The sequence below is a fragment of the Nelumbo nucifera genome, chromosome 1, assembly GCF_055504915.1.
Source record: "Nelumbo nucifera cultivar China Antique chromosome 1, China Antique-T2T, whole genome shotgun sequence".
NCBI classification, from domain to species: domain Eukaryota; kingdom Viridiplantae; phylum Streptophyta; class Magnoliopsida; order Proteales; family Nelumbonaceae; genus Nelumbo; species Nelumbo nucifera.
The window spans coordinates 85,627,602-85,639,836 of NC_142649.1; the positions used below are offsets into that span (position 1 = coordinate 85,627,602).

Below are 12,235 nucleotides of genomic sequence, written 5' to 3' on the forward strand. Positions count from 1 at the left end.
AAAGTTATATAATACATATTTTTTTCTTTACTCCTCTTCTATTTTCTCAATCTTTTAGTATTTTGGTTTTCAAGTCATTTAATTTAAATAAATTAGTTTTATTGTTGAGTTAAAATAAAAATTCGTCTTACCCAATTTTCTTGGTTAGGTTTAGGAGTTTATATCAGGGTTGGGCTTAAATTCAAAATCTAGGCCCAATGGTCAGGACTTAAGCTCAGGCCTGAATTCATTAATATAGAGGCAATGCCCATCCCGTGAGCATGTCTACTTTTATGTGCAAATGGACACGGTCTTACTAGTTTTCTATGCTATTATAAAGCAGATAATTGATTTAACTTTGGTGCAAATCATAAAAATTAAATTTGAATACTTAATGTTGATTTTTTTTTAAAAAAAAACCTCGGTTTATATCTTACCCTTTACTTGCCCATTTGCATATCACATGTCTTACACTAGATTATGTCATTATAGGGTAAAAAACTTAGGGTCTGTTTGGTTTGAAAGAATAAGAGTTCGAAATTGAAATCGGAATGGTTCACTCCCATTCTGAATGTTTGGTTAAACGGAATGGGAACATTCTACGCGGATGGGGGAATGCCCATTCCCGACCCCACCCTAAGAAATTCCATTCCCATTCCCATTCCCATTCCGGTTTATGCTTTTTTATTATTTTTTTTTGACAAAAAAACCCCATCGTTTCCAAATTCCAACCCTAATCGACTAGAGGAAGAACTGAAGAAGCGTAGACCTCCAAGATACTCGTCATCGTCGAACCGCCCTCCGACGAGGTAAGATCGTCGCTGATCCATTCTTCTTCGGTTCTTCCCCTCCTTCTTCTTCCAAATCAACCATGCATGCTTTGATCTGGGATCTGGGATCTTCTCTTATGCAGGATCTTCTTCTTCTTCCCTGCCTCCTCTTCCTCTCCTTCTTCCTTCTTTTTTTATTTTAACTGACTACAATATGATTTTTATTTTTTTCTGATCCGCCCTTGCTCTAATTTGGGGTTGATTTATTTCTTCACTGCTGCCATTAACGAGTTCTTCAAATCAGTCAATCCAGGTTTTGCAGCTCTATTTTATAACTTAGAAATCAGTTCAGTAGATACTCAAACCAAATTGGATAATCAATCAGATCTTGTTTGGTATAGATAGATTTGTCACTAAAATCTCACAATCTGAAACTACAATTGTTCTCTTTTTTACCCAACTAGCAATGTCTTTGCTTCCCGAAACAGAGGCCATCTACGCTGATCATCTTCTAATGCTGCAGCTAAAAACCTGTGCGCAGATCATTTCATAGCAGTTAATTTTTAAGTTGTTATTTTAATAAAAATAATAATTTGATTATTTCTAAGTGCAACTTATTAATAATACACAATATCCAAATCCTTTATGAATCTGATGGATATGATCCAATTCAAATCTGAACATTAATGGATTAAATTTGAATGTGAGTACATCCAATTTGAATCCAATCCATTTGCAGCACTAAATAATTAAAGAAGTCCCTTTGATTGGATGGACATGATTTCCTCAATATATTTGTTATATACTTAAAAGGACATTGAGAAGCCAGAGTGGGGAATGGAGAAGAAGAACATACCTAGACAGATTATTTCAATTACAAGGAATACTTTCCTTGATATTTCTTAGATAGTTCGTAGCATACATAGATAAACATAAGCAAAGTTATGTTACTATGATTTCCTTTGTTATTTTGAAACAAATAAAAGAACAGTACAAGAAGGCCATAGATATCTTGGGTTGGGTGGACCCTAACTGTGATCCTGATATTCCTATTAGTTTAGATGCAGTGATATTTTCTATTGATTGTGTGATTTATAGTAATCATTAATTAGCATCCGATTGATGCAGTTGCTCTCACTTGTATTCCTTGGATGTCATCATGTATCAATTATGTTTATTTCTACAAGAAAATGTGAACTTGATACTCTTGCAATGAACTTTAATGAGAGAGAAAAACATCTTGGATCTTGTTATTTGAGATTTGAAAAATTAATATTTTAATGCTTAATGAGACCTTTGTGCATATTCTGTCTTATCTCAGTTGTTTTCTTTAGGTGCCATTTTTTATCCATTTAAATATGATGTGTTGCCTTGACTTTTTTGTGTGTGACCTTTTATTGTTTCCTTGGTTACTATTTTCATAATGGTAGTAGTTAACAAGCATGTCAGTATTACAACCAACAGTTGTCCAATAAAACTACTCATATAGTTGGGATAAGGCATAGATGATGATGATGATGATATTTTTCAGTTACTACGTTTTGAGGATTCAACATATGCCCAAAACCCACGTTGATTTTAAGCTTTATCTTGCTAACATATATAGTTTTCATCCCTTTGATAGTCTAAAAGGTAAGTTTTATATTTGTTGGCCATCATTTTTATACACCAAAAAGAAGGTATTGATCACCATCTGCTTGAATGTGAACATTTGTTTTTGGTCTATAATATCTAGTTGTTAGAAGCCTAGAGCCCATTGGATTTTAGAACATATTATTCATGTATCCATGTTGAACTATTCATCATGCAGACCTATAAGACTAGAATCATATTTTAAGAAACATCGTTGTCACATAAATTTCTCAACTTTTGGATCACTGTGACTTGAGCGCATATCAAACCAACCTTCTCATTTTTCTTCTACGTTTTTTGTTCAGTGTTTATTTCAGAAAATCATTTTGAAATATATCATAGTTTATCTCTCATTTTTTAGGTGATGTGAAGATATGGCATCCCAATACCTTATGACAAACTGAAGGAACTAACCATAGGAAGGGTAGTAACTAAAAGAGCATACAAGAATTTATTGAAGGCTTGGAATTGCCAAAGGTACAAGTGGGCATGTATTTATCCACGCTGCAAAAATTACTGAAATAATATTTATGTATAGGTGTTAAACACCTCTCCACCCTTTAATGACGTTTCTACATGAGTGAAATAATTTTTGTTCAATGTAAAAATTTTTATTTTCGTCCTTTTTGGTATTATATATCACACTATAGGGTTCGACTATGATATGAAAAAGATATGATATCGGAAAAACATCTGACCAATCAACTGGAATCATAAATGAAGTAGTGAATCAGGTGTTATTTATCAAAAGTCATGGGTGGGTTTTGATTTGTCAAAACTCTTTTCATATCATATCTTTCCCTCATCATAGATTTTCCCGAAATGAAAAACCTCAAAGGAGGTTTAAATCTTTTACCCTAGATTATAAGAATTTCAATAAATTAGAAGTGTTTTCAGGTTCAGACAGAACCAGGCAATTGAACCGTTGAACTGGTCACCCGCTAAGTCCCAATTTTTTTAGGGGTTTGTACCATTCAGTCCACCCCTAGGTGGAGCTACTAGTATACTCGGGATGGATTGAATCCTGCCCCGTGGATTGATGCCAAATTCACGGGTATGAAACCACAGGGCAATGAGCCAATGAACCAGGAAACAGAAGCAGAATCATCCCTGAATTCTATGGAATTCAAATAAACAAATCTTGGTTATTTGGTTGTTTTTTTATCATATATTTTGGTAGTTCAAATTCTAATTGTTGGTTGTTTTTTCTCATTCGATGGAATCACTAATCCTAGGTCGACCAGGTTATTGCTCTCTCTAGTCCCTACTGAAAGACAAATTTAAGCATTATAGGATAATTTTTACAGCACAATGATGGAATATGAATAGGGTTAGCCTCTGAACTAGGCGTTGTCACAATTACGCAATTCTGATATTTAACAATAATTATAACTGCTTGATAAAAAAAAAAGAAACAAAAAGCATTTCATTTGAAAACTTGAATCAAATGCAGCCTCTTCTTTTTTCTATGCCATCCATCAAAAGAAAAAACACCGATTTCTTTTTTCCTCTTCTATAATTTCTTTTCCTTTGTCTTGCATCTCTTTGATTCCCTTGTTTGATTCAAGTTTCTTCAGTACACTAGCTCACAAACATGTGTAAATGAACGGGATTGATCCGAAATTAGATGGATTGGCAAATTCGGGTTTTGACATCGATTTGCTTTCAGGAAAAGGCCCCATGTTTAGGCTTGGTCTTGGGTTGGCATTTAACCCCATCCAACCCATCTAATTTATACCCATATTTTATTAGAGATGTTCAAAAGGGGTTTGAAGTTATTTAATAGGAAATGAGGGATTTAATAGAAGATGGAGATATTACAATCATTGACTATTGAAGAGGGAAGAGGGAGAGGGATATTTAAGAATGACTTTATTAGAGAAGAATAATAATAGATTTTAATAGAGGAATTAAGGCATAGGAGGACTTTTATGAGGAAACCTGTCTAATAAAATTTCTATTTTTAATTTTTACGCATGGAAGAGAGAAAGGGAGACTGACGCCTGTGGTGAGAGACCTTTGGCCTCCACATGAATTCATGTCTGTCCCACAAAGCATGCCCCAAAAATGACCCACATCACATCCCAACCATGCATTGGGAACATCTCCCAATGACAAGTACGGGAGATGTCCCAATGCATGCTGAGATGTACATGTGGGGTGTTTTCGGGCACAAACATGAATTTCCTCCATATACTCATCTTTCTATTATATATGTAGACGAAGGCAATGATTAAATTATCGATATGATACACCTGATACAGAGCGTATCGTATCCTTAGCCGTGTTCACTAGTACAAGATACACTACAATTCTATGAATATCCTGCTAGTTGTGTGTATTGGCACGATACGCCATTGTATCAATGCATATTCGCATTCACCTCACATGCCTTTCAAAACAATTGCCATTGGTGCATTTTACAATGTATACAGCATTTCATAAAATTAAAAAAATTAATTCAGTTTTTATCTAATGCTTAAAGCACCAAAAGAACAAGGTGTATCAAAAATACAATTTTAAAAGACGTATCGAAATATACTTTGAATATGCATGGATACAAACGAAAAATCAAGATACACAAATATACTAGAAAACTCAAATAAATCATAACAAAACATATTAATAACAATAGTTGTACGTTTTATATGATCGTAAATAAGTTACTTAAAAGTAAAAAAAAAAACTGTAATTTAATGATTTATATAAAGTTCAAGATACTGAACACACTTGGCAACTATTGACAAATGATCAAATAATTAAAATGTGAAACAACAAAAAAAGCTAAAATGTATATGGATATACACCTAGTTTTAAAATAATCAATATAATTTATCTTAATATTTATTAATATATAAAGAACCAAAACAGTCCGATACAGGCTCGTATATGTTCAGTACATACGAAAAGGAATGCTACAGATGATTTCTATATGTTCCATTTATTGGACTTGTACTGAAACGATACATATCAGCCAATACGGTCCAATCCATTGTGAAATTTTGAACCTTGCTTTTACTATCATTAAGAATAACAAATACGAAGGCTAACTTTTTACTTCGTTTTCAATATCATCAGTGCTGTTTTTAAGCCCTTAGTTATAGATTAATACAATAAAGCACCCTAAAATGAAAGAGGCTGTTTATTTGTGAACTGTGACCCAATCTGATGGCTTTTACTACATTAAACTAGGTGCAAAGCGGTCAATATCAGCTGCATAGTCATTAGTTTCATTTTTGAAGCAAAAAATTTAGATAATTAAGCGTCTGTTACTGCATTCAGGAGGTAGCCAGTTGATGCCCAATTTGCAGGGAAAAAAAGAAAAGAAATGTAAATAATTGAGAAAATTACTCATTATAAATAAACTAGTAATACCTCAAAAGAAGATGGTTCAATACATTACAATCTATTATTATAATTTACTTGTTGTCATAATAGTCAATGCCGTAATATATTCCAAGTTTGTTCGCCTCTCGTATCATGAGAAAGAATATTTTGAGATTTTCTTGTAATAAACAAGACAAATGGCACAGGTAAAAGAAGATAAAAAGGAAAAAAAAAAAGTTAACATATCCTACCTGGGTATATTTGAGCACAAGCTTCTTCAAAATTGTTGAAGGCACAAGCTTCATTCCTTGGGCTTATTCCTCATCATTTTCCGCTTATTAGCATCCAGGTATCTCTTCCTCAACCGAATAGCTTTTGGAGTAACCTGAAAACATGCAAAAGGGTATTTTCAAATTAAGAAAGTGATTGATCCATCCCAACCATCAGTTAAGATCAGGTGCTCAGGGATTTCACCTCAATGAACTCATCAGAAGCAACATATCCTATAGCTTCTTCAAGTGTCATCTGCATAGAAATGCATTCAGTTAATACATCGTGCTTGTAAAGAAATTTCTTAAATATTACTCAAAAAAAATGTAGTAGTGCTTTTCCACCTTGCACTTCAGCAGTAATGCATTATTGTATGCTTGACAATAACTCCTAGTAGGCTAGCCCAAGCATTTTTAACAAGGCAACCATGTATACTGTTGTATGTAATCAGAAGTCAAAGGGAAAGAGAGGAAAATAGAATCCCAAGGAAGCAAACACAAGTTGCAGAAGGCAATCGTTCGTTAATATGGGGAAGAAACAAATAAAGGTAACTTGACAATGGACCTGCTAACTCTCTCCCTCCAAATATCTTATGTCACCCTATAAAACAACAATTCTGGACATCTAAATGAAATCATCACAAGTAAACCATGAGAAACATATATAAAATGTTTTATTGTTTGCTATGTATTTCCTAGTTATCACAAGTAAATAATTGACAGGCCTAGGTAAAAGAAAATAAGAAAAAGAAAAATTCACAGAGTATCTCGTAGGCATCTTTTCTTAGAATAATTTCCTACTGCAATGGTTGGCTTTACATGGCTATTGATAAGCAATACATTAGAACACAAGGCACAGGCTAACGAGAATGGGCTTTTAGTCTTTGCTTTAGCACACAGCTTTGTGGCATTCAGGGCTACTACAAGGACTTCATGTGCATTGACCTACCTTTAATTAGATGAAGCCTACTACCAAACCCAGCACGAGTCTGCTCCTCACAGAGCACTCTTCGCACCATCCTCAAAGCACATTGCATCCGCACATCGGGAACATCTCCCCATGAGGTTGGTGTGAGAAGCACTCTGAGGAGAAGATCCGAATTCTATCAAACCGCCCTCCCAGCACAGATATAAACCACTCTAGTGGACATAGATGAAATGGCTATGGGCTCGCAAGAGAAGCTTGATCAAATCTAGATGTTTGGATCACCATCATCATCATTCCAAGTATATGGGGTCAGCTAAATGAATCCTGTTTTGTCATTCCATTCTGTTCAGTGTCAATATCCACTGTTAAATTATGATCCCTTAAATCAATTCTTACTACTTCAGCCCATATCCTTTGTGGCCTGCCCCCCAGCTCTTCTAACCCCTTCAACTTGTAACAGTTGACTTATGTCCTGTGCATAGCATGCACATTGCACACAGCAGATTCACCCTCATCCTATTGGTGCTGTATACATGGTCTTCTCTGCATGTGACCAAACCATCTTAGTCTGCTTTCCCTCATTTTATCATCAATTAAGCTACTCCTAGGTTCCTTTGAACGAGTTCATTTCTAATCCTGTCCTTTCTAGTTTCAAGATTAACGTATTATCAAACAACAGTTACATTTTGCTCACCATTAAAAATCATACAACTATCACATGCTTGTCTCTTCTAGATTCTAATTTTAAGGTTAAGATCAAAACCTTTTGGAAGGGTAAGGTTACTTAAAGAGTAAATTTAAGTATAAGGTTTATATTTTAGTTTCTGTTTCCAACTAAAGTTTTTTTTCTTTTTTTCTGATCGTTTTCCAACTAAAGTTCTCTTGAAAAACTTCTTCCTATTCAATCGTGTCCAGGAAGGATTGCAGCCATAGCTTTTAATTTGTCAACTTTCACAAGTATAATCATTAACTCATGTCCCCTTGGTGCAAATTGTGCAGTTTTGATGCAATTGTTAGATATAGTTCTTGGAATTCGGAAGAACTTAATGAATTTCTTTTCATCTTCTTGCAAAGACTTATGCTTTCCAATTCTTTGTTATCCAACTTTAAGCAACATATCCTTAAAAAGTCAAGAAATCCATCCTATGGCATTCAGCAAGTCTAACTGAATTCATCTTGTGGTGTGCATTCTTAAGTATCCAGAATTTCTGCCTTCATATCAAAGTTTTGAAACCTTTCAAAAGGTTGTGTGGACCTGAGCTCTGATGCCCCATCATCCTGCTCCTCACGTGAGGATGACCATGGAAAGGATTAAAGTAAATATCTTCTTGAACATGATTCTTGTCGCTTTTCTCAGCTTCGTAGCATGCAACATTCTATGGTTAATGTGTTAACTATCTCCTTGATTACTCTGTTTTATCTTTCATGGACATTATGCAGTGAGAATCTAGACCAGGCTCCCTTTTTTGACCTCTCCTAGCTGATATTTTATGGAATCTTTAGAGGAAAGTGATTTCTGGAAACAACCCAAAGCAGAGATATGATTGGCTGAACACAATACCTGTTCAGCAGGCCGTGGAACCAATAGTAACACTCCACACCAGTCATAAAATACATGGGGCCCACAACCATTCAATCTGTGTGGGCTCCATGCATTTTGTCACTGGTGTGGGGCATTATCATTGGTTCCGCAACCTGCTATACAGCTAAAGCATTCAGCTAATCCGAATTCCCCAAAGCAACCCAAATAAAGGGCCTCATCCCTAGAAACCTGAGATGAGAACCAAAAAAACTAAATATGATAGAATAGCTGATAACAATTTGAACAGAAAGAAGTTTCATATGGCTGTATTTGTTTCTTTGCAAAATGGGCACAAACTTTTTCACAATTTATAATTTAATTTCATGTAAAAGGGGTAAAAATATAGCTAAAACATTTAATGATGAAAATTATTTATTCCATTTTACTTTAAACAAATACAGCCAAGAGATTTCCATCTTCATTAGAGAAAACAGAAATTCAAAAACTTACTTGCAGTGTCAAACTTTTGGGATTAAGAAGGGGGGAGCCCTAAAATAATTCAGCTTCTAAAGATCTAATGATCTAATTGTAAGTACATTTAGTTCACTATGTCTGTGATCGCGATGAAAACATTAAACCGGAAGAATGGAAGCCACCGAGGGCCCGCAATGAGCCCATAACCCATTACAGGTTTGCGATGAGACCATAACCCATCACAGGTCTGCAATGAGCTCAAAGCCATCGCAGACCTGCAATAGACTAAAAGACCGTTACAAGATTGCAACAAGTCAAAGACACCCACAACAAGACACCCAGCAAACTAAGCAAAACACGTCAGACTAGTTCCAGCGTCATGTGTGCCACGACGACGCAGGGGACCCACGAGGAGTAGCGCACATCTATCATGAGAATCCACGGACGAAAGGAAACTTCGCCCTAAGAGGACCTCAGGCGACACGTGGCGAACCCCCAGCAGTGTCCTCCTGGCAACCAACATCTAATCTAAGATCTCCTTTCCCAATAGGAATCAAACCCCTTTTTGGCACCTTCCCTTTAGGATCTCAGGGCCTTCCCCTATAAAAGGGGGGAATAAACCGTGATCGAGACATGATTCTTTCAACTTTGTGACCCCTACTCGCCTTTGCTACTTTTGGCCTTTCTTCGTCCTTCAAGGAGATCGTCACATTCTGCCTTACCACACTGCTTACACTAATCATATACATATAATTAGAACTTAAAAGAGGCTAGCATGTGACAGTCATTTGACCTTTTCATAGATAGAAATATGTTACTATCATGCAATTTTTCATAAAAGAACATAAGAAACAAACAACCCAAGTTGCTGGGCAGATTACACAGAGTCACAACTAAAATATGCAAACCAGCCAAAGAGAGCAGAAGTAACTGATCTGCATCCACCACCAAAACCCCATTTATAGTGTTCATGCCAGTTTTTTGGCCACTACATTGGGCCTTCCCTCTTCTATTTCTATACTTTTTATATTCCAACTCTGAATTAACAAAACTGCCCACGAAAGAGTCTCTTTTTCCATGATGGAGGCTGAAACTTACTATGCAATTGGTTATTTGGCAACAAATTGAATTTTGTGGGCTGCCACTGGCAACAGGCAAGCGAAAAATTCCTGGTAATTTAGATGATTGGTAGACTAATCCCCTACATATATACTCTCTTCCAAAATCATCCTTTTTCTCGCACTTTTTCACCATCTAACCACCAACTTCACTGTTCCTTCTTTGATAGTTAAGATCATAGCATTTTTGAGTTCCAATTGCAAGATTTATAGCAATGGCTCAATGAGGTAATGTAAATAGAAACTGGTGAACCTTTGTTCTTTTTATTTATTTATTTTTTGATAAACTAGTGAACTTTGGTTCTTCAAAAAAATTTAGCACAATTTCAAATCTTTAATGAATATATGTACATATATCACCATATTATTGCTTTGCTTAATAACCCTCCAACACCATCTCCAGATAAAATGAGATAACAAAAAGATTCCAGACTGCTTGGTCAGACATGGAAATGCTGTATCTACCAAATGTATGAAAGAGTTGGACCACATAAGCAAAGCCCATGGTGAAAGTTTATCCCTTTTTTTTATCAATAACTGTGAAATTTCATTAGATTAGAAAAATGATGTAGTACAGTGAGTAAAAACCATAGAAAAATACAGTGAGATAAAGCAACTTATCTCTCCCCTTAAATGCACCCTTCCCTTACAATTGTGCCCAGAACAGAACTTGTCGTCCCACCCCTTGTTTTGCTAGAGAATCAACAAAAAAGTTGGCACTATGCTTGCACCAGCTGAAAGAAACTGCCATATCCCTTGTTAGCCATCTGAATTTTTTCTTTTCATTGTTGTAAACCCACATCTTCATCTCAACACTGTGCAGCCAATTTACAACCAATTGTGAGTCCCCTTCCACTACTAATTTCCTAACATTCAAAGATCTTGCCCTTTGAACTCCTTCCATCATTGCCAAAACCTCTGCTCTGAGAGAATCTCCCTCTCCCACCAGGCCTGAAAATAAGGCAATTATTCTCCCCTCATCATCCCTAAACACACCTCCAATTCCTGATGGTCCTGGGTTTCCCATGCTACAACCATCAAAGTTTGATAGATCCTGTTTCTGGTAGAGAAAGTGTATCCTTGATTGATTTAGATTTTCAATAGTTGTAATAAGTCCACTTGATCAATGAAAGTTTCACTATCCTCCCATAGTTGTGTGGTTATTTGACAATCCTATGGCATGGAAAAATAATCAGAATTTCTTTCATGCACAGTCTAAGAAATTGTTATTGGAAAACTGCTTACACACTAAACTAACAGTAAGATCAGAAGCTTATTTGGAAAGTAACCAATATTAAAATAAGACATGACAATTCTTTTTCCATTATCCTAATTTAGTAACAAAAGAAATTTTATGGAAGTATCCATCAAACATCTAGTAGCAATATCATGTTGAAGTATCCCATGTAATCACAGATACCAAAAGAAAAATATTGTATTCAACTGTGGTAATACTATATCCAGCAACACAATATGCTTAACACAATTGCTTGTAGAAGAAACTAAATTGTGCAAGACAAGGCCAAGAAAGGAGAACATGATGGTTGAAGAAACATACAAGGCGAGGTGGGGACAACTTCACATTCTCATCCTTCCCAGCAGCACGGACATTGGTCAGTTCCTTTGCTCGTACAGGATTTACCTGTAACAAATTAATCACTCCAGGGTCTCATAAACTTCTCTGTTTTTACACATAACACATATCATAAAGGGTTGCCATGCCTTTGCACTTACATCCAGATCTGTATCTCTTGAATGTTCCCCAACAATCATGCCATCATATGTCTGCAAACAAATTAGACAAAGAAAGTCAACCAGCAGTATATTATGCAGATTGATTTAAGGATATCACATAATGTGTTCTGTTATATACTTTTGGGTGGCAACAGTAATTGTTTTATACATCATGGTACCAAACATCTCAATTTATTGGATTGAATTGCCAAAATAACAAATGATCTATTATAACCATCCAACAAATTATATAATTTTGATGGTAAAGAAAGGTACCATCAATAAGTTGATGTGATTGTTATAATGAATATAATAAAGAAATACGAGTACAACTAATCTGCTAGGTCATGTATTAACTTGATAGTCCAGATCAAGGAAATGGCTTGCCAAGATGACAGGCATATAATGGAATGCATAGAGATTTTAAAATTTCCTGGATTATTTGATATAACCTGTTGACTTAAAAACATCAAGCAGAAGAA

General features: G+C 35.4%; 1 protein-coding gene and 1 long non-coding RNA gene across 2 annotated transcripts in view; one reads left to right on the forward strand and one right to left on the reverse strand.

Moving 5' to 3' along the window:
* Positions 1 to 558: 558 nt before the first annotated feature.
* On the forward strand, positions 559 to 3,004 carry LOC104599513 (uncharacterized). Its single transcript, XR_735526.3, has 2 exons — positions 559 to 788; positions 2,743 to 3,004. It is a non-coding gene; the product is annotated as an uncharacterized LOC104599513 (long non-coding RNA).
* A 2,708-nt stretch (positions 3,005 to 5,712) lies between these two features.
* The window catches only part of EMB2785 (elongation factor family protein), a 70,203-nt gene continuing 63,680 nt past the window's right edge, over positions 5,713 to 12,235 (reverse strand). Inside the window, exons 16-19 of the mRNA XM_010262087.2 lie at positions 11,754 to 11,804; positions 11,578 to 11,661; positions 6,183 to 6,233; positions 5,713 to 6,093 (exon numbers count right to left, since the gene is read on the reverse strand). Coding sequence (XP_010260389.1) covers positions 6,010 to 6,093; positions 6,183 to 6,233; positions 11,578 to 11,661; positions 11,754 to 11,804 — 270 coding nt within the window. The 3' untranslated portion in view covers positions 5,713 to 6,009. The remainder of the gene's footprint in view (positions 6,094 to 6,182; positions 6,234 to 11,577; positions 11,662 to 11,753; positions 11,805 to 12,235) is intronic.